This window comes from Balaenoptera acutorostrata, chromosome 8 (genome assembly GCF_949987535.1).
Source record: "Balaenoptera acutorostrata chromosome 8, mBalAcu1.1, whole genome shotgun sequence".
NCBI lineage: Eukaryota > Metazoa > Chordata > Mammalia > Artiodactyla > Balaenopteridae > Balaenoptera > Balaenoptera acutorostrata.
This window is the reverse complement of record NC_080071.1, coordinates 14125563-14148045: the sequence shown is the minus strand read 5'-3', so window position 1 is coordinate 14148045 and position 22483 is coordinate 14125563. Positions and strand designations below refer to the sequence as shown.

General features: G+C 40.3%; 1 protein-coding gene across 3 annotated transcripts; it reads left to right on the top strand.

Annotated features, from left to right (window-relative positions):
• The first annotated feature begins 617 nt into the window (after nucleotides 1-617).
• Nucleotides 618-21813, top strand: RBM43 (RNA binding motif protein 43). Of its 3 annotated transcripts, none has more exons than XM_007183050.2 (5): nucleotides 618-1004; nucleotides 7144-7354; nucleotides 17347-17435; nucleotides 18228-18710; nucleotides 19256-21813. In XM_007183050.2, the coding sequence occupies exons 1-5, from the start codon at nucleotides 1002-1004 to the stop codon at nucleotides 19295-19297; spliced, it is 828 nt and encodes a 275-aa protein (XP_007183112.2). In that variant the 5' UTR covers nucleotides 618-1001; the 3' UTR covers nucleotides 19298-21813. The 3 variants fall into 3 exon arrangements, with proteins under 3 accessions (XP_007183112.2, XP_007183113.2, XP_007183111.2); XM_007183051.2 differs by having other exon boundaries at nucleotides 19233-21813; XM_007183049.2 differs by having other exon boundaries at nucleotides 620-1004; nucleotides 18228-21813.
• Nucleotides 21814-22483: the final 670 nt, after the last annotated feature.

The following is a 22483-nucleotide window of genomic DNA, read 5'->3' as shown; positions in this document are numbered from 1 at the left end:
CATTGACCACATAATAAATAGTTCTATTTCATGGTTTAACTGGGTGGATCCCAGACTTTCCGAAAAAAATTATTGTATTACAAGCAGTGCACAATTAAAATCTCTGTACAATATCTTCTACTTGTGCACTGTAACTTCAGTTCACTTCTGAAAGTGGAGTTGCTAATTCTGAGGATATATATGCATTTTTACTTTTTTTTTTTTTTTCACTTTACATTTTTGAGAGGGGCCAAAATCCTTAGAAATGCTTACACCTATCTATGCTTGCAGCAACACTGATGTTTCCTCACACTCTGGCTGACACTGGGTATTACCAGCACTTTTTAATTTTTGCCAATCTAATCATGGAAAAAGGGGATCCTGTTATGATTTCAATTTGTATTTCTTAGGAGTGGAATTGAACTTCTGCGTACTAGCCATATATTTGCTTTTCTTACTCATGCTCTCTTTGACTTTGAAGCTATGTATGTAGATTCCCTGTGTCCCTGTAGGTGCCAGACTCAGGAATCTGAGTACGGGATGGCCAGGATGGTGAGCTCTCTTTTGGCAGGGACCTTTCATCCTGTGCCCTGCGCACCTGGCCACTGGTCCTGGGCAGGGGACGAGAGGAGAAACAGGCGTGGTGCGGTGAGAACACAACTAGGGAGATAAAGATGGCGTAGGAAGGACGGTCCAGATTCCACTGCCCACAGGACAGACACAGCACCCGGAGAATCCCCGCCTTCCCGCCGGGGAATCCCCCCGAACTCTCTCCAGCTTGATTTCAAAAGTTGCGAAACTACCGAGGGCTTCCGGACAGCAGCCGCCCCAGGTCCGGGCTCTCATCCCGAGGCCCCGAGGCCCCGAGGCCGCAGAACCGCGGGGTGGGGTGGAGGGGCTGTTTCCAAACGAGCGGGAACAGAAAACCGAAACCAAAACCAGTCAGCCAGCTCCCGCCGCGCCGCCCGCGCTGCGCTAGCTCTGGGCCCCGCCGGCCGTTGAGGGCGCGTCTCTCCTCCGCCATGGCAAGTTGCTTTTGCTTTGGGTTTTGCAGGGCGGAGTGGTCCTTGTCCCGTCACCACGGTCCCCCAGGAGGACGTGGAGCCGGGCAGGACGGGCGAGGGTGCGGGGTGACCGGGGAGGCGCGGGGAGGGACCCCGAAAGCAAACCTAGCCCGGTCTTTCTGCACCTGCACGGGTGGCAGTTCCGCGCGCTCCAGAAATTCACCGCAGGCCAACTCCAAAGGCACACATCGCCGCGGCCTCCTCCCGCACCTAGTGCCTGGTTGTCAGGGACACAGCTGTTTGGTCGACGAGTGGCCTCGCAGCCTGCGTTAAGGTTTAACTGTTGTCCTGCCACACTTTGGGAGCAGGAGAGGAGAGAATTGCCCAGAAATGGAGGCCGCCGTTTCCTTTTGTAAAGGGCCAGCAAGAAGGGTTTGAGCCAAGGACACAAGTTGGGAAATCAGCCTGACGTCTTAGCGGGAATTCTTTTCTCTTGTGGCCTTAGTTCTTTCTCCAGACACAAAGAGCTCTGTGTTGTCACCATCTTTGCCGCCTAGCAAGAACAGTTAGCAAATTTAAGATTTAGGCTTCCGTGTTCTTTGAATCAAGCGCTTAAAAGCAGTGGCAGGGCCTTCAGTTCCAGGTCAGAAGTGCCCAAGCAGTTGTGAGGTGCAAGTGCCACTTTGTTTACCGGTGGCGGTAAAGGCAACGTGAATGAAAATAGACACCTAATTTTGAGAAAAGGAATGTAAGCGAACGCAGTGAATAAATTTAATTATCTCTCCCAAGTGCTTTATTTACAAAAATAAACTCAGTTTTTTTTTTTTTATCTTTTTGCTTTCTGATACTATGGTCAAAAGTCTCTTAAAATGTATCATTGATGCAGGGAAATTGCCGTCATTTTAATACCTGCCGACCAAAAGCTGCTCATGTTTCAAAATCCTGTATCCCCATATGGTAACTCTTGAAAGGGCTATCTCCAAGACCTCTCTTTTTCTTCTTAACGGTGAATAGAAGAGATTAATAGCCATCAAGGAGAAGTTTCTTTGATTTCAAAGATAAATGTAGACATTTGAATAAAGAAATATGGCATTAGTATTGATGAGGGCGGAGGCGGAGTAAGATTTTCCGAATTTAAATTGATTTAAAGATTTTCTTTGACACTGATGAAGAAAAGGAAGCTAATTCACCAGCCACTTACCCGTGGAGGTTGGTGTGGGCTGTTAGAGCCAGATGTATAGTAAATCAAGACAAATCTCATGTGAAACAAAAATCCCCTGAAAGTCTCAAATATCTGTCTTTTTTTTTTTTTTTTTCCCTTTTCTAGAAAGAACTATTTTGGGATAATTACATCTTACCACTTGGGGCTATGATGGAGGAACACATTTTTATATTTTTACTGTTTCCTGTGCAATTTATTTGTCCCTGAATATTTTAAGAAACTGTTTTCCTCCGTTAAAAGTACCTCCCATAACAAAGAGTCCATAATTATTATCAGTTTCCTTTTTAGGAGACACTACCTTTGCTTTATATGTCTCAATATGAACCATTTTCATCCTCCATTCCTCTGTCCCTTTGCTTTTGCTGTGAACTCGTTTGCATTTTTAATTAAATTTGACCATTAGTTAAAATTCAACCTCAGCCTTCAAGGTCTCTCTTTCATGAAGCCTTCTTTGACAGCTTTAGCCAGAATTAATCTTGCTTCCTAATCCTAAGTGACCTTTATTGTGAATGGTCTTGTATCCTTCTCAGATTTTGGGGTGTTGGTCTGTTCTTCTTGTAGAGAAGTAGACCTCCCTCTTTTTTGTGCCTACCAAGCTCTGTTGAAATGATTTATGTATGTGCCTGCCTCCTCATCCATAACTTAGAGGCTCTTTTTGTGTGTGTGTTGGTAATCTTAAGGCCCATCCAGGTGCCCCGCACATAATAAATGCTCAGTAAATTTTTATGGTGGAACAATTTCAGGGCGAGGGGTGTGCTTTATGTCTTTGTATGTGTCATCTTTGGTACCCAGCATATTGCCAGATATAGAACACTTGCTTCATTAATACTGTATTTGTTAATTGATTAACTAATTGACAAGATACTCTACATTCTAAGAAATGCAGGTACATTTTTGCCACCTTATTTTAATAACCACCAGCTGAAAAGACAAAAGAGATGCTGAGAGAGTGCATATCCTGGGGTGACTTTAGGCATTTTCTATTATTGAATTCCTGCTATGATAAATGAGGATTTCACTCAAGTAAACTCCCACCTTTGGTGGGACTTCTCCCACCTTTCAAGCTTGAAAGTTTTAGTAATATTTTAAATTCTCCTGTGGACTATTTTTGTAACTTTCATAATATACTTAAAATTTTGATGGTATTACATGATTTTCAGTAGTATAAGTATAGATTTTTCTTTCTATCTTTTTTTCTCAACTTCTGTTAGTTTTGCCTTTATTCTTACATTGACAGGGTTGAATGTTTCCATTTTATTCTGTAATCATATTTAAGTCTTTGGTGTTTTGAAGATTTAACAGAATTAGTCTAAAAGATAAAAACCAATGAGAGTGTCTATATTATTATGCAAACAGTAAATACTGTTTACAGCAGGGCCTAACAATAGTGTGCTGTGATTACTTTTTCTCCTTTTGGTCCAATGTCATGTGTATTTTTCCTTTTTCCACTTACAGAAAAATGTTCCTCGCAGCTGTGTCAAATAGATTCTCTTTTTTTGGTGTTCTATAATTTACTGAAAACATGCACACTTTAATTTACTTACGATCTTTAGGCTTGGGCCCTTTCAAATGCCAGAAAGTGGAGGGGGAAGGGGCTTGCTCTGGGGTGCCAGCACCCATACTAGCAGGTCAGATTCTCCCTAGAGTGTCCATTCAGTTTTGTTTTGCCGCTAGCTTTTCAACTAATCTTTCTGGGTTTGGTCCCTTTTTTCATTTCTGAGGTTCTGCCATGAAAGTTGTCACCTTTCCATTGCAACCCCCTTTTCTTGATTCTGGATTCCCTCTGTCTTATCCTTCCACATACTTCTGTGTCTTTTCCGTCTTCAAGAAATTGTTGAAATCTCCCCTATGCTGCTGATTGCTCCCCTTAATTGGGTTTATTCTCTTTTTTATTCTTCTACTTTCATTTTAAGATGCTCCTGGGTTAGATTGGACACTGTGTGTGTGCTTAGACTGTTTTCTTGATCCGGGAGGTCAGAAACTGTTTGCCTATCCCCAGGGAAGTCCTACTCTGAGTATATAGAGTCCTCTGAACTGAAAACCGAAACATCTTTATGATCTATTAACCATTACTTGGACCTGTGAGACATCCTGTCCTCCCTGTGGGTAATTTAGGATAGATTATGTCTGAGCTCTGGTGTAATCAGGCTGGACTATCTATATAACCATTGGGAGAAGTTTATAGGTCCACTTCCCTAAATGAGATGGGGAACAAATTAAAACCTTAATACAAGAAGTTCACAGAGAGTGAGCCCAGGGAAGGATCTACTTGCACTTGGTCCTCTGTTCCCAGGGTGGCACTGTCTACAATAGCATGTGCTCTCAGTGGTTGAATTCTATTTCAGATATGTGCTGGAAGGCAGGGTTTACTTCACTGTAGCTCCAATGTTATTGCCAGGGTTTTATTTTTTATGGTGACTTTTTCCTAATTTTACCAAAAAAAAAAAAAAGAGAGAGAATGTGTTTTTTATTACCTTATGTACTCTCAACTCTACAATCAAGAAAACATACAGCCAACTCCAAACTACCAAATTTTGTGGTTAGCTTGACTTTTTTTTTTTCTTTTTTAACATCTCTATTGGAGTATAATTGCTTTACAATGGTGTGTTAGTTTTTGCTGTATAACAATGTGAATCAGCTATACATAAACATATATCCCCATATCTCCTCCCTCTTGCGTCTCCCTCCCACCCTACCTACCCCACCCTTCTAGGTGGTCACAAAGCACCAAGCTGATCTCCCTGTGCTATGTGGCTGCTTCCTACTAGCTATCTACTTTACATTTGGTAGTGTATATATGTCCTTGCCACTCACTCACTTCGTCCCAGCTTACCCTTCCCCCTCCCCATGTCCTCAGGTCCATTCTCTACATCTGCATCTTTATTCCTTTTCTGCCCCTAGGTTCTTCATAACCAATTTTTTTTTTTTAGATTCCATATATATGTGTTAGCATACTGCATTTGTTTTTCTCTTTCTGACTTAACTTCACTCTTTATGACAGTCTCTAGGTCCATCCACCTCACTACAAATAACTCAATTTCGTTTCTTTTTATGGCTGAGTAATATTCCATTGTATATATGTGCCACATCTTTATCCATTCATCTGTCAATGGACACTTAGGTTGTTTCCATGTCCTGGTTATTGTAAATAGAGCTGCAATGAACACTGTGGTACAGGACTCTTTTTGAATTATGGTTTTCTCAGGGTATATGCCCAGTAGTGGGATTGCTGGGTCGTATGGTAGTACTATTTTTAGTTTTTTAAGGAACCTCCATACTGTTCCCCATAGTGGCTGTATCAACTTACATTCCCACCAACATTATAGGAGGGTTCCCTTTTCTCCACACCCTCTCCAGCATTTATTGTTTGTAGATTTTTTGATGATGGCCATTCTGACAGTGTGTGGTGATACCTCATTGTAGTTTTGATTTGCATTTCTCTAATGATTAGTGATATTGAGCATCCTTTCATGTTGTTGTCAATCTTCATGTTGTTTTGACCTTCATGAGCTGCTTGTAAATTTTGGAGATTAATCCTTTGTCAGTTGCTTCGTTTGCAAATATTTTCTCTCATTCTGAGGGTTGTCTTTTCGTCTTGTTTATGGTTTCCTTTGCTGTGCAAAAGCCTTTAAGTTTCATTAGGTCCCATTTGTTTATTTTTGTTTTTATTTCCATTTCTCTATGAGGTGGGTCAAAAAGGATCTTGCTGTGATTTATGTCATAGAGTGTTCTGCCTGCGTCCTCTAAGAGTTTTATAGTGTCTGTCCTTACATTTAGGTCTTTAATCCATTTTGTGTTTCTTTTTGTATATGGTGTTAGGGAGTGTTCTAATTTCATTCTTTTCCATGTAGCTGTCCAGTTTTCCCAGCACCACTTATTGAAGAGGCTGTCTTTTCTCCATTGTATATTCTTGCCTGCCTTATCAAAACTAAGTTGACCATATGTGTATGGGTTTATCTCTGGGCTTTCTATCCTGTTCCATTGATCTATATTTCTGTTTTTGTGCCAGTACCATACTGTCTTGATTACTGTAGCTTTGTAGTATAGTCTGAAGTCTGGGAGCCTGATTGCTCCAGCTCCGTTTTTCTTTCTCGAGAATGCTTTGGCTATCTGGGGTCTTTTGTGTTTCCATACAAATTGTGAAATTTTTTTTCCTACTTCTTTGAAAAATGTCAGTGGTAGTTTGATAGGGATTGCACTGAATCTGTAGATTGCTTTGGATAGTATAGTCATTTTCACAATGTTGATTCTTCCAGTCCAAGAACATGGTATATCTCTTCATCTGTTTGTATCATCTTTAATTTCTTTCATCAGTGTCTTATAGTTTTCTGCATACAGGTCTTTTGTCTCCTTAGGTAGGTTTATTCCTAAGTGTTTTATTCTTTTTGTTTCATTGGTTAGCTTGACTTTTTAAAAAATTTTGATTTAAAAAATTTATATCTTGGGACTTTCCTGGAAGTCCAGTGGTTAAGACTTCCCCTTCCCATGCAGGGTCCCTGGTCAGGGAGCTAAGATCCCACGTGCCTCGGGGCCAAAAAACCAAAACATAAAGCAGAAGCAATATTATAACAAATTCAATAAAGACTTTAAAAATGGTCCACATCAAAAAAATATCTTAAAAAAAATTTATATCTCCTTCTTTTCCTTTGTGATTACAATTATTTTTAGGTCTTTCTAAAATCTGACAAATGTTAACCAGTGTTTTCCATTTATTAAAAAAAGGGGTTTCCTTTTTACATTTTAACTCTCAAATTTATATAGCATTAATGCTGGCATATGGTATGAGGCCAGGCTCTAACCTTAATATTTTTTTCAAGTATCTAATCAATTGCAAGAGCGCCTTTATTGAATAAAATAGCTTTTCCCACTGGTGTGTAACATGGCCTATGTTAAGTAGAATCCTATATATTTGAAGAGTATCCTACTATTTTTTTGCAGGCATCAGTTTTGAAGGTCAAGGAATCCGAAGCTTCTGAAAGAACCATTGTAGTTGCTGGTCTTCCAGTTGGTTCCGTTACTGATCAATCGCTGACCGTATTAGTGAAGAGTCACTTTCAAGATATTGAGAATGGGGGTGGAGTTGTTGAAGATGTGATATATCCAACAAGAACCAAGGGAGTTGCATATGTAACATTCAAAGAAAAAAAAGGTATTTCCCAATCAAATTTTTGTAATCTTAGAAACACTTCTGTAATGAAATTAAAAATTGAATTTCATTAAAATAATTCATGAGATTGGTAAAGTTCAAAGTGTATTTAAAAAGTAATAATTCTATTTTTTTAAACATCTTTATTGGAATATAATTGCTTTACAATGGTGTCTTAGTTTCTGCTTTATAACAAAGTGAATCAGTTATACATATACATCTCTCTTCCCTCTTGCATCTCCATCCCTCCCACCCTCCCTATCCCACCCCTCTAGGTGGTCACAAAGCACCGAGCTGATCTCCCTGTGCTATGTGGCTGCTTCCCACTAGCTATCTATTTTATGTTTGGTAGTGTATATATGTCCATGCCACTCTCTCACTTTGTCCCAGTTTACCCTTCCCCCTCCCTGTATCCTCAAGTCCATCCTCAAGTAGGTCTGTGTCTTTATTCTCGTCTTGCCCCTAGGTTCTTCATGACCATTTTTTTTTTCAGATTCCATATATATGTGTTAGCATACGGTATTTGTTTTTCTCTTTCTGACTTAGTTCACTCTGTATGACAGACTCTAGGTCCATCCACCTCACTACAAATAACTCAATTTCGTTTCTGTTTATGGCTGAGTAATATTCCATTGTATATATGTGCCACATCTTCTTTATCCATTCATCTGTTGATGGACACTTAGGTTGCTTCCATGTCCTGGCTATCGTAAATAGAGCTGCAATTAACATTTTGGTACATGACACTTTTTGAATTATGGTTTTCTCAGGGTATATGCCCAGTAGTGGGATTGCTGTGTCGTATAGTAGTTCTATTTTTACTTTTTTAAGGAACCTCCTTACTGTTCTCCATAGTGGCTGTATCAATTTACATTCCCACCAACAGTGCAAGAGTGTTCCCTTTTCTCCACACCCTCTCCAGCATTTATTGTTTGTAGATTTTTTGATGATGGCCATTCTGACCAGTGTGAGATGATATCTCATTGTAGTTTTGATTTGCATTTCTTTAATGATTAATGATGTTGACCATTCTTTCATGTGTTTGTTGGCAATATCTTGTTTGGAGAAATGTCTATTTAGGTCTTCTGCCCATTTTTGGATTGGGTTGTTTGCTTTTTTGATATTGAGCTGCATGATCTGCTTGTAAATTTTGGAGATTAATCCTGTCAGTTGCTTCATGGCAAATATTTTCTCCCATTTTGAGGGTTGTCTTTTCGTCTTGTTTATGGTTTCCTTTGCTGTGCAAAAGCCTTTAAGTTTCATTAAGTCCCATTTGTTTATTTTTGTTTTTATTTCCATTTCTCTATGAGGTGGGTCAAAAAGGATCTTGCTGTGATTTATGTCATAGAGTGTTCTGCCTATGTTTTCCTCTAAGAGTTTGGTAGTGTCTGGCCTTACATTTAGGTCTTTAATCCATTTTGAGTTTTGTTTTGTGTATGGTGTTAGGGAGTGTTCTAGTTTCATTTTTTACATGTAGCTGTCCAGTTTTCCCAGCACCACTTATTGAAGAGGCTGTCTTTTCTCCACTGTATATTCTTGTCTCCTTTATCAAAGATAAGGTGACCATATGTGCATGGGTTTATCTCTGGGTTTTCTATCCTGTTCCATTGATCTATATTTCTGTTTTTGTGCCAGTACCACACTGTCTTGATTACTGTAGCTTTGTAGTATAGTCTGAAGTCTGGGAGCCTGATTGCTCCAGCTCCGTTTTTCTTTCTCAAGATTGCTTTGGCTATTCGGGGTCTTTTGTGTTTCCATCCAAATTGTGAAATTTTTTGTTTCTAGTTCTTTGAAAAATGCCAGTGGTAATTTGATAGGGATTGCATTGAATCTGTAGATTGCTTTGGATAGTATAGTCATTTTCACAATGTTGATTCTTCCAATCCAAAACATGGTATATCTCTCCATCTGTTTGTATCCTCGTTAATTTCTTTCATCAGTGTCTTATAATTTTCTGCATACAGGACTTTTGTCTCCTTAGGTAGGTTTATTCCTAGATATTTTATTCTTTTTGTTGCAGTGGTAAATGGGAACGTTTTGTTAATTTCACTTTCAGATTTTTCATCATTAGTGTATAGGAATGTTAGAGATTTCTGTGCATTAATTTTGTATCCTGCTACATTACCAAATTCATTGATTAGCTCTAGTAGTTTTCTGGTAACATCTTTAGGATTCTCTATGTATAGTATCATGTCATCTGCAAACAGTGGCAGCTTTACTTCTTCTTTTCCAATTTGGATTCCTTTTATTTCTTTTTCTTCTCTGATTGCTGTGGCTAAAACTTCCAAAACTATGTTGAATAATAGTGGTGAGAGTGGGCAACCTTGTCTTGTTCCTGATATTAGTGGGAATGGTTTCAGTTTTTCACCATTGAGGACTATGTTGGCTGTGGGTTTGTCATATATGGTCTTTATTATGTTGAGGAAAGTTCCCTGTATGCCTACTTTCTGGAGGGTTTTTATCATAAATGGGTGTTGAATTTTGTTGAAAGCTTTCTCTGCATCTATTGAGATGATCATATGGTTTTTCTCCTTCAATTTGTTAATATGGTGTATCACATTGTTTGATTTGCGTATATTAAAGAATCCTTGCATTCCTGGGATAAACCCCACTTGATCATGGTGTATGATCCTTTTAATGTGCTGTTGGATTCTGTTTGCTAGTATTTTGTTGAGGATTTTTGCATCTATGTTCATCAGAGATATTGGCCTGTAGTTCTCTTTCTTTGTGACATCTTGTCTGGTTTTGGTATCAGGGTGATGGTGGCCTCGTGTAATGAGTTTGGGAGTGTTCCTCCCTCTGCTATATTTTGTAAGAGTTTGAGATGGATAGGTGTTAGCTCTTCTCTAAATATTTGATAGAATTCGCCTGTGAAGCCATCTGGTCCTGGGCTTTTGTTTGTTGGAAGATTTTTAATCACAGTTTCAATTTCAGTGCTTGTGATTGGTCTGTTCATATTTTCTATTTCTTCCTGGTTCAGTCTCGGCAGGTTGTGCATTTCTAAAGGATTTTTTTTTTCTTATTTATTTATTTATTTATTTATTTATTTATTTATTTTTGGCTGTGTTGGGTCTTCGGTTCGTGCGAGGGCTTTCTCCAGTTGCGGCAAGCGGGGGCCACGCTTCATCGCGGTGCGGGGACCGCTCTTCATCGCGGTGCGCGGGCCTTTCTCTATCGCGGCCCCTCCCGTCGCGGGGCACAGGCTCCAGACGCGCAGGCTCAGCAATTGTGGCTCACGGGCCCAGCTGCTCCGTGGCATGTGGGATCTTCCCAGACCAGGGCTCGAACCCGTGTCCCCTGCATTAGCAGGCAGATTCTCAACCACTGCGCCACCAGGGAAGCCCAGGTTGTGCATTTCTAAGAATTTGTCCATTTCTTCCAGGTTGTCCATTTTATTGGCATATAGTTGCTTGTAGTAATGTCTCATTACCCTTTGTATTTCTGCAGTGTCAGTTGTTACTTCTTTTTCAATTCTAATTCTATTGATTTGCGTCTTCTCCCTTTTTTTCTTGATGAGTCTGGCTAATGGTTTATCAATTTTGTTTATCTTCTTAAAGAACCAGCTTTTAGTTTTATTGATCTTTGCTATCATTTCCTTCATTTCTTTTTCATTTATTTCTGATCTGATCTTTATGCTTTCTTTCCTTCTGCTAACTTTGGGGGTTTTTTGTTCTTCTTTCTCTAATTGCATTAGGTGTAAGGTTAGGTTGTTTATTTGAGTTGTTTCTTGTTTCTTAAGGTAGGATTGTATTGCTATAAACTTCCCTCTTAGAACTGCTTTTGCTGCATCCCATAGGTTTTGGGTCATCATGTTTTCATTGTCATTTGTTTCTAGGTATTTTTTGATTTCCTCTTTGATTTCTTCAGTGATATCTTGGTTATTAAGTAGTGTGTTGTTTAGCCTCCATGTGTTTATATTTTTTACAGATCTTTTCCTGTAATTGATATCTAGTCTCATAGCATTGTGGTCGGAAAAGATACTTGATACGATTTCAATTTTCTTAAATTTACCAAAGCTTGATATTTGACCCAAGATGTGATCTATGTTGGAGAATGTTCCATGAGCACTTGAGAAGAATGTGTATTCTGTTGTTTTTGGATGGAATGTCCTATAAATATCAGTTAAGTCCATCTTGTTTAATGTATCATTTAAAGCTTGTGTTTCCTTATTTATTTTCATTTTGGATGATCTGTCCATTGGTGAAAGTGGGGTATTAAAGTCCCCTGCTATGATTGTGTTGCTGTCGATTTCCCCTTTTATGGCTGTTAGTATTTGACTTATGTATTGAGGTGCTCTTATGTTGGGTGCATAAATATTTACAATTGTTATATCTACTTCTTGGATTGATCCCTTGATCATTATGTAGTGTCCTTCTTTGTCTCGTAATATTCTTTGTATTAAAGTCTGATATGAGAATTGTTTTGTCTGATATGAGAATTGCTACTCCAGCTTTCTTTTGATTTCCATTTGCATAGAATATCTTTTTCCATCCCCTCACTTTCAGTCTTTATGTGTCCCTAGGTCTGAAGTGGGTCTCTTGTAGACAGCATATATACGGGTCTGGTTTTTGTATCCATTCAGCCAATCTATGTCTTTTGGTTGGAGCATTTAATCCATTTACATTTAAGGTAATTATCAATATGTATGTTCCTCTTACCATTTTCTTAATTGTTTTGGGTTTGTTTTTGTAGGTCCTTTTATTCTCTTGTGTTTCCCACTTAGAGAAGTTCCTTTAGCATTTGTTGTAAAGCTGGTCTGGTGGTGCTGAATTCTCTTAGCTTTTGCTTGTCTGTAAAGGTTTTAATTTCTCCGTCAAATCTGAATGAGATCCTTGCTGGGTAGAGTAATCTTTGTTGTAGGTTTTTCTCCTTCATCGCTTTAAATATGTCCTTCCACTCCCTTCTGGCTTGCAGAGTTCCTGCTGAAAGGTCAGCTGTTAACCTTATGGGGGTTCCCTTGTGTGTTATTTGTTGTATTTCCCTTGCTGCTTTTAATATTTTTTCTTTGTATTTAATTTTTGAGAATTTGATTAATATGTGTCTTGGCGTGTTTCTCCTTGGGTTTATCCTGTATGGGACTCTGTGCTTCCTGGACTTGATTAACTATTTCCTTTCCCATATTAGGGAAGTTTTCAACTATAATCTCTTCAAATATTTTCTGAGTCCCTTTCTTTTTCTCTTCTTCTTCTGGGACCCCTGTAATTCGAATGTTGGTGCATTTAATGTTGTCCCAGAGGTCTGTTAGGCTGTCTAAGTTTCTTTTCATTCTTTTTTCTTTATTCTGCTCTGCTCTAGTTATTTTCACTCTTTTATCTTCCAGGTCACTAATCCGTTCTTCTGCCTCAGTTATTCTGCTATTGATCCCTTCTAGAGAATTTTAAATTTCATTTATTGTGTTGTTCATCACTGTTTGTTTGCTCTTTAGTTCTTCTAGGTCCTTGTTAAACGTTTCTTTTATTTTCTCCATTCTGTTTCCAAGATTTTGGATCACCTTTACTATCATTATTCTGAATTCTTTTTCAGGTAGATTGCCTATTTCCTCTTCATTTGTTTGGTCTGGTGGGTTTTTGCCTTGCTCCTTCATCTGCTGTGTGTTTCTTTGTCTTTTCATTTTGCTTAACTTAGTGTGTTTGGGGTCTCCTTTGCTCAGGCTGCAGGTTCATAGTTCCCGTTGTTTTTGGTGTCTGTCTCCAGTGGCTAAGTTTCGTTCAGCAGGTTGTGTAGGCTTCTGGGTGGAGGGGAATAGTGCCTCTGTTCTGGTGGATGAGGCTGGATCTTGTCTTTCTGGTGGGCAGGTCTACGTCTGGTGGTGTGTTTTGGGGTGTCTGTGGCCTTATTATGATTTTAGGCAGTCTCTCTGCTGATGGATGGGGTTGTGTTCCTGTCTTGCTAGTTGTTTGGCATAGAGTGTCCAGCACTGTAGCTTGCTGTTCGTTGATTGGAGCTGGGTCTTGGTGTTGAGATGTAGATCTCTGGGAGATTTTCACCGTTTGATATTATGTGGAGCTAGGAGGTCTCTTGTGGACCAGTGTCCTGAACTTGGCTCTCCCACCTCAGAGACACAGCCCTGACGCCTGGCTGGAGTACCAAGAGCCTGTCATCCCCACAGCTCAGAATAAAAGGGAGAAAAAAAGAAAGAAAGAGAGAAGATAAAATAAAATAAAATAAAATGAAATAAGATAAAATAGTTATTAAAATAAAAAATAAAAAATAATTGTTAAAAATATTTTAAAAGTAATAAAAAAAGAAAGAAAGAAAGAAAGAAGAGATCAACTAAAACAAAAAACAAATCCACCAATGATAAGAAGCGCTAAAAACTATATTAAAAAAAAAAAAAACTAAACAAAAACGGACAGAGAGACCCTAGGACAAATGGTAAAAGCAGAGCTATACAGACAAAATTGCACACAGAAGCATAGACATACACACTCACAAAAAGAGAAAAAGGGAAAAAAATGTATCGTTGCTCCCAAAGTCCACCTCCTCAATTTGGGATGATTTGTTGTCTCTTCAGGTATTCCACAGATGCAGGGTACATCAAGTTGATTGTGGAGATTTAATCCGCTGCTCCTGAGGCTGCTGGGAGAAATTTCCCTTTCTCTTCTTTGTTCGCACAGCTTCTGGGGTTCAGCTTTGGTTTTGGCCCCACCTCTGAGTGTAGGTCGCCTGAGGGTGTCTGTTCTTCGCTCAGGCAGGACAGGGTTAAAGGAGCAGCTGATTCGGGGGCTCTGGCTCACTCAGGCTGGGGGGAGGGAGGGGTACGAATATGGGGCGAGCCTGTGGCTGCAGAGGCCGGCGTGACGTTGCACCAGCCTGAGGCGTGCAGTGTGTTCTCCCGGGGAAGTTGTCCCTGGATCACGGGACCCTGGCAGTGGCGGGCTGCACAGGCTCCCGGGAGGGGAGGTGGGGATAGTGACCTGTGCTTGCACACAGGCTTCTTGGTGGCTACAGCAGCGGCCTTAGCGTCCCATGCCCGTCTCTGGGGTCCATGCTGATAGCCACGGGTTGCGCCCGTCTCTGGAGCTCCTTTAAGCGGTGCTCTTAATCCCCTGTCCTCATGCACTAGGAAACAAAGAGGCACGAAAAAGTCTCTTGTCTCTTCGGCAGCTCCAGAGCTTTTCCTGGGCTCCCTCCCGGCTAGCTGTAGTGCACTAGCCCCCTTCAGGCTGTGTTCACGCAGTCAACCCCAATTCTCTCCCTGGGATCCAACCTCCGAAGCCCGAGCCTCAGCTCCCAGCCCCCGCCTGTCCCGGCGGGTGAGCAGACAAGCCTCTGGGGCTGGTGAGTGCTGGTCGGCACCAATCCTCTGTGCGGGAGTCTCTCTGCTTTGCCCTCCACACCCCTGTTGCTGCACTCTCCTCCGTGGCTCTAAAGCTCCCCCCCCTCCACCACCTGCAGTCTCCGCCTGCGAAGGGGCTTCCTAGTGTGTGGAAACCTTTTCCTCCTTCACAGCTCCCTCCCACTAGTGCAGGTCCCATCCCTATTCTTTTGTCTCTGTTTTTTCTTTTTTCTTTTGCCCTGCCCAGGTACGTGGGGAGTTTCTTGCCTTTTGGGAAATCTGAGGTCTTCTGCCAGCATTCAGGAGGTGTTCTGTAGGAGTTGCTCCACATGTAGATGTATTTCTGATGTATTTGTGGGGAGAAAGGTGATCTCCGTGTCTTACTCTTCCGCCATCTTGAAGCTCTTCCTCAATAATTCTATTCTTGAATATAAAAGTGGCACAATAGTGTGTTAAGCAAGAATAAATGTGAAAATGTCTCATGATAGAGTTGTCAATAACTGGCAGTCTTAAAGACTTCTTTTTTTCTATATTTTAAATCTGTCTATATCTTGAGATAAAGGTGATACGTTTTATGGTAGAAAATTTGTAAAATACAGAAAAAAACCCCACAAAAGTTATCTATGATCTCACAAAAAAGATAAATACTTGGAGAATTTTGAGGTGGCTTCAGCAATATAATTATACCATTTGCTTCTCTTTGATCAAACCAACAAATGGGTATTCTCATATAGTATCTGCTTTATTACTGGGAAAGTTGGACTGAAGAAATATGGCTTGGATCTGAGGTCAGAGTGAGCCATTCTGTTCCCCACCTCCAACCTGACATAAGTGAGGAAGTTGGGTCTGCAGACCTATTCACCCCTCCAGCCTCATGGATGGGGCAGCCTTCTGTACAGCACAGTGGCTGGTAGAATAAATTGCCAAAGAAAGGTGAGTCTCCATGCCAGCCTTTTGGAGGTAAAAGTACTACGTAAGAGTAGGAGCAGAAGAGACCTTGCTCTGCTTGTGGGAAGATAGGGTCCAGAGAGAGATCCAAAAGACTGTGGGTTATCAGTACCTTTATCTCTCACCATTAGTTATGTCATTCCTTCTCAGTGGGGATGTTCAGGTAAGGGATGGCAGGAAGGGCTCCTTATTAGTTCTCTAAGGGGAACGTAGAAGTTAATAATTTTATATTACTAAGGGGAATTATTAATTTTATATATTGCATTGGTTAACTCAGAGAGAGAAAGAGAGGGCTCATTCATTCATTTATTCACAAGTATTTATTGAGTGCCTATTACTTTTCAGGCACCATTCTAGGCCTTGAGGTTATACAGCAATGAATGAAATAGGCAAAATATTTTTTTTTTTTCATGAAGCATACATCTGTGGAGAGATAATAAACAAGCCAATAAATGAATATATAATTGTTGTGTGCTTTATTTGTATATTTATATATACTTATATATTTATACATATTAATATATAATATGGTGCTATAAAAAATATAAGCAAGAATAAAGGGATAGAATGTGATGGATAGTGCTACTTTAGATAAGAGTGGGTAGGAAAATACTCTGTTTAGGTGACATTTGAACAGAGACTTGAATGAAGTAAGGGAATGACTCATGCAGATAAGGGGAAAGAAAATTCTAGGCACAGGGAAGGACTGGGAAAAATTCTCTGAGGGGTAGCCTGCTGGGCGTTTTGAAGAACAGTGAGGAGGTACGTGTGATGAATGGAATGAGCAAGGAGGAGAGAATAGGAGATGTGGTTAGATGGGCAGCTGGGACCAGGTTATGTTAAGGAGTACATGGGTCAAAGCAAGGTGTCTGGATTTTATTCTAGGTGACATGGGAAGCCATTGGAGGGTTTTAAGCAGAGGACTGACAGAATGTGATGGCCTTTTTTAACGTGATCCATCTGGCAGCCATGTGGAGAATAAGAGCTACTAGTCGGTGCTGGCTTTGACTAGGGTGGTAGCAGGGCAGGTGATTGAGAACTGGTGGGTGTTCAGAATTTGTAGATGGACTAAGTATCATTTTCTGAGATGCTGAACACGGGAGGAAGAGTACTTTTGGAAGGGGGCTAGTTATTAAGAGTTGAATTTTGGTCGTTGAGACGTCTATTCAGATAATGAAGTAGAGATTTCCACAGGCAGAAGGGAGAAAGATCGATGTTGAAGAGAGGATTTTGGAGGTGATACATAGATGATGTCTAAAGCTGTGGAAATTGTTGACATCACCCAGGGGGTGGGTGTAAGGTTAGTAGAAAGGTGTGAGGCCTGAGGCGGTGGGGCAGGGGTGTTGGAGGGGGCATGCCAAAGCCTAGAGAATGGGGAGAGAAGGATAATTAGCGAAGGAGACTGAGCAGGTCAGCCTGTGAATTAGAGGAAAGCAAACCAGGACAGTGTGATATCCTGGATTCAGAAAGGTGAAGTCTCCTCATGACCATAATTAACAGAGCGGTGGGGGATTTACTTTTAGGTGTTTGTTATGTATTATATATAACATACAAAACATGCAAGTGTTTTACGTATGTATGTATACATATATATGTATAAATTTTAATGTGTTAAAGTAGAAGGAAAAACTATGTAAATGCTGAATTTAGAGGAAACAGAAAAAATCTTAGGTATTTTAAAAGAATTGAACATCTCTATTATTGTTAATTAAAATAATTATTAGTGTATTGTGCCACAAACACTTCTGGTGACCCTTTTTCCACTTAGTTGCAGAGAATGTCATCAGAAAAAAGAAACACTATCTAGCAGAGATGGTCAGACCCGCTCAACTCACCGTCTCCCATTTTAGTGAAAAGGTAAGTGTAATGCTGATCATCTGGATCCCATTTCTTCTGCAGAGAATCTCCTCTACGTAGGAGGCACAAAGCACCCTCATCCCATGACTTCTAGAAAAGAAAGTGCAAACTCCTGTTAACCTGAGTCGGTGTTAAAGGTCAAACCTGTGTCTTGAAATTTTTTGGTTATTGCCTGGTCACTTTTATGTTTCTCTATGACCCTCTTAATGCTTTTAAAGTGACAGTGTGCTTTTATGCTGTCATGGATGTCAGGCATCTACCTAAAGACTTCCTTTGTGGGGGAAAAAACAATTAGGATGAACATTAAAAAAGGAGCTTTGAAGACACAGTAAAGGTGGAAGTAAGAGGAAAAAGTAAAATTCAAAGCATTGTTTTAAAACTTTATTCTGTAAGAAACCTAGGGTTCTGTGCAGCCATCTGAGGAACTTCTAACTTGGAGGGCTCTCTACGGGGACCCCTATCCACAGAGCAGAACCAGAACAGTGTATTTCTCTGGGTTCTGCTTAAGACTTTGTTTCAAAAAAGCATTCTGCCTCTGAAAAAATATTTGACCACCTCTATTTAGGGTAATCCAGTGAGAAGTGTGAATCCCAAATTGAACACTGTGGCCTTGATAGGGTTGTGGCATCCGTTTGATGGGCAGCTATGGCGCAAGAAGCCAGCTGTGCTAGGCAGTTGAGGCCTGGTTTAGGGGCTACTGCAGGGGAGACCGAGAAAGTGGCAGAAAAAGAATGTGTTTATGTAGTCTGCTCCACTAGGTGGTGCTGTTTTAATTTCTCTGTTTAATTTTAGGTCTTCAGCTCTGTAAATGCTGTTCTTGATCTTTCTGTTTTTCGGAGTCAAATTGGTCTGAGAAGTCTGGTAATGGACCTGAAAAGGGAAATCCCAGCTTTATGCTTCAGTCCTTTGGAAGCCAATGGAAGAATCTCCATTCAAGGATCATTTCTGGCTATCAAGAAGCTCAAAGAATCTTTGCTATTAAAAGCAAGTTCTCTTTTAGAGAAAAACAGGAATAGACAGAGCCCCAGAGAGAGTACATGGAAAAGTAGTCACTCTTTAAAGCCACCCAGGTCCTCAACACCTGAGACTATGAGAAGAGGAGAAAGGCTTGTTCTCGACACAGATATTTTCCTTTACCTGAAAAAGACGAGTGGATTTTATGAAAGCACACTGAAAAAATTTCATGCTCTATGTGAAGAGACAGTGGATGGTGAAATTACCACACTTTGTATAAGGAATGCTGAAGGTGGTTCTCAGCCAAACAATGAAAAACAGGTAAAAGAGCTCATTGAGAAATATTCACATGCTCTTCACTTTGAGCTTAGAAAGGAGACATTTATTTTGGAAGGAAAGGAAAATAGAGAGAAAAGAAATATTAAGCTGGCATGTGAGCAACTAAGTTCAAGGTACCTTCAGGTTCTGGTTAATTTTTATTACACGCACATTGACATTATAGGATCTTCTTCTGACACGTACTTGTTTAAAAAAGAGGTCATGAAATTAATAAGGCAGAAAGTGAGGTAATAAAATCCTCAGCAACAGTAACAAGAATGGCTGCTGCCTTCCCTTACTGAGCAGTAATGATGTCATGCGTGATCCCAGCTTTACAGACATTATCTCATTTAATTCTTTTTTTTGTTTGTTTGTTTTTTGGCTGCACCGCACATCTTGTGGGATCTTAGTTTCCCAACCAGGGATCAAACCTGGGCCCCCTGCCGTGGAAGCGTGGAGTCCTAACCACTGGATGCCAGGGAATTCCCTGTCTCATTTAATTCTTGTGACCATCTTTCATCACAGGCATTTCCATCCTCATGTTATAGGGGAAGAAACTAGGATTTGAAGAGGTGAAAACACTTGTCTGAAGTTATCTAGCTGCCCATCATCAGGAGTTAAACCCGAAGATAATATCTAAGATATAAAACTTCGAAAATTATAAAACTAAATTTAAAGAAACTTCACTTTCTCTGCAACCCCAAATTCTTAGAAAAAAGAGGTAGCCTTCATTCTAACATATAAGAAGTTTGGATGATTATTATGCCATTGGCAATTTCTTAACATTTACAAAATTTGCGTTTACTCCAAATAGAATTAGAATCCTAGCAAAACTCACTTGAGAAGCTACTTAGATGGTATTTCTGATGCAGGTAGTCATTACTTGACCAAATCCCATATTAGTATAAGGCTATTGGACATACAGAACATTTTTACTGCTGCTTACTTAGCCTAAGTGCTTACATAAAATGTTGGTTCTCGTGTTGGAATTATGAAGGGAGTATAGTGTCTACTTTATAATTGTATTGTAAAATTAAAAACATTTCAGGAATAAGATCATGGATGATAAGAATAATAGCAAACACTTACTTGCTAGGCATAATTTTAAGTGCATTACATATCTTTACTCATTCAGTCCTGACAGCAGCCCTGTGAGTTAGGTACTATCTTTATCGCCCTTTCACACATGAGGAAACTGGTGCCTAGTGATATAATGTAACTTGCCCATGGCTCTGATTACCGAACGGTGCTTCTCCCTTTTGTAGTCTCTCACAATTCTACTTAAACAATTGAGAAATGTTTCCTTAAAGATGACAGAAGGATTTGAAAATTCTTTACTGAAGGGAAGCCAGAGCTTGTAAGTCATTGGGTTGTCTGTGACTGACCTGCATTTAACTTAGCATTAAGCCAATTTTAAGTATCGGGGGCACTGCAGAGACCCTCCCAGGATAATAAAATGATACATCTTGCTCATCTCAAAGTAAGCAAACATGGTTATGACGATTTGAACTGTTTATATCAGTAGAAAAGCGTAAGAAAAATCTATATGCTTTCATTTTTCTTAGCTACCTAAATCCCAAATATGTAAATGATTTCTATTTCTTTAAATATGTTATTTCATTTCTGTATGACTAAACTTTTTGCCATGGGAAAATTCTCTTTATATGAAGTGTCCAATAAGGTATCTTTAAAGAGGTGTTTGACTTTCATTTTGCTTCTAGGGGTTTGTCTCAGTCTGGGTCCAGTCGGGTGAGAGAAGGCACACAGTAATTTGAACAGGGAAAGTTTAATATAAAGAATTGTTAACTATGACAGGATTGGAATAATGAGGGATTGGCTCGTAAGAAACAGAGAAAACTCTACCAAATACAGGAGTAACAGATATAAGGAGTAGTTTAGACAGAGCGCCCAGGGAAAACCTCCCCCACCCACCCTACAGCCCCCAACTTAGATCCAGACTTTGCTGTAGGGTTTGTGCCAGGGAATCTTGCTGGAAATCCATCCTCTAGGGTACTGGAGGAGTCTGGTTAGAAGGTGTCTCTCCAGCGACCCTCCATTACAACATGCCTGAGGGGATTACTGGGGAGAGCTGCTGGTGGCCGGGTGCTGCTGGCCATTTGGTACTATGGGCGCTCAGTGCTGGGGAGGCCTTGGGTGTGGGCGTTGGACACTGGAGCAGCTGCCCATGCTGTGCGAGCCTAATGCTGGAGAAGCTGCGTATGGGGGAACCTTCCTCTGCCGGGGACCTGGATTCTGAGGAGCCTGCCAATTGAACACACTGAAGGAGGAACAAGGCTCTTTCCTCCTGCAGTGCCTCTCCAGCGCCCTCTACTGAGAAAGCTTAATATCTTGCCAGCTACAAAGGAAGGATAAAAGGCCCAAATTTGTTTTTACTGAGTAGGCATATACGATGAATTTAAAGCTGAGTCAATAAATTGATAACTGGCAGTTATATGATACCTACCAAGGCTTTCATTATTACCACAAATTTAATACCGATAGAATAGTCTTTCAGGGACTTCCTTGGTGGCGCAGTGGTTAAGAATCCGCCTGCCAATGCAGGGGACAGGGGTTCGACCCCTGGTCCGGGAAGATCCCACATGCTGCGGAGCAACTAAGCCCGTGTGCCACAACTACTGAGCCTGCGCTCTAGAGCCTGCGAGCCACAACTACTGAGCACGGTGTGCCACAGCTATTGAAGCCTGCGCGCCTAGAGCCCGTGCTCCACAACAAGAGAAGCCACCGCAATGAGAAGCCTGCGCACTGCAACAAAGAGTAGCCCCTGCTCACCGCAACTAGAGAAAGCCCGCGCGAAGCAACGAAGACCCAACGCAGCCAAAAATAAATAAATAAATAAATAAATGAAAAAAATCCTATTAAAAAAAATAGTCTTTCAACAAAGAGCTGGATCAGAATAGTGAGGCTTATTCCTTGACTCGATAGACACTGAATGCTAATTGGTTTATGGGTATGAATATAGCATCTTCTGCTTGAGAAGATTATGTATTTCAGGTGTTTTACATATTGCTGTCCATTTTAGAGTTCATTTAACAGCACTGTCCTTATAGTATGCTAGTCGTGTAACCAATTTCTATCCTTAATAAAAACTGACATTTTAATTTTCAAAATGGTAGTAGTGATTTTAATTAAAATTTATTTTTGAAGGTTACTGATGTTCAGGAAGATGATGTGAATTCTGTCCTGTTCTAGCCTAAACCCTGTTGTGTGTCTGCCATTGGGAGAAAAACTTATCATTTAACTAGATAATAAGTTGGTACTTTTCAAAGAGGTTGCAGATGGTTAAGAAAGCCATTCTCAAGTTAAAAGAGAAGATGTGAGAGTTTCAGCTTATGATGAAAAAGAAGAGTGGGAGAAAGTGTGGGAGAAAGGAGAGGCATTTTGAGTATGAAACTCATTCAGGGATTTTTGTTGAGCTCATCCTCTGGGTTCTGGAGACAACAGTGGGACGTAAGACAGAAATGTTCAGTGACTCCTTAGAAGTTACTGCCTAGTCTGGCAGAGAAGGCAGGCAAACAAGCCATTACAATAGTGCTTGCTATAGAAGCACTACTTGGGGTAGGGTTGGAGGGTCAATTCTTACTTGGGATATATTAGTCATTTCAATATTATCAGCATAAGCCTCAGAAAAAGACGGTAAGCATGAATTAAAGTTTTATTTACCTTATTATTAAGGAGTAAACTAGCAGAACGACAAAACTGGTTCAAAAAGAAAGTAAGAAGTGAAATTAAAAAGTCAATAGGAAAATGCATGTTAG

Coding starts and splice junctions, on each gene's coding strand:
- RBM43 (XM_007183049.2), top strand. Junction 7,355..17,346: donor AACATTCAAAGAAAAAAAAG/GTATTTCCCAAT, acceptor TTTTCCACTTAG/TTGCAGAGAATGTCATCAGA. Junction 17,436..18,227: donor TCTCCCATTTTAGTGAAAAG/GTAAGTGTAATG, acceptor GTTTAATTTTAG/GTCTTCAGCTCTGTAAATGC.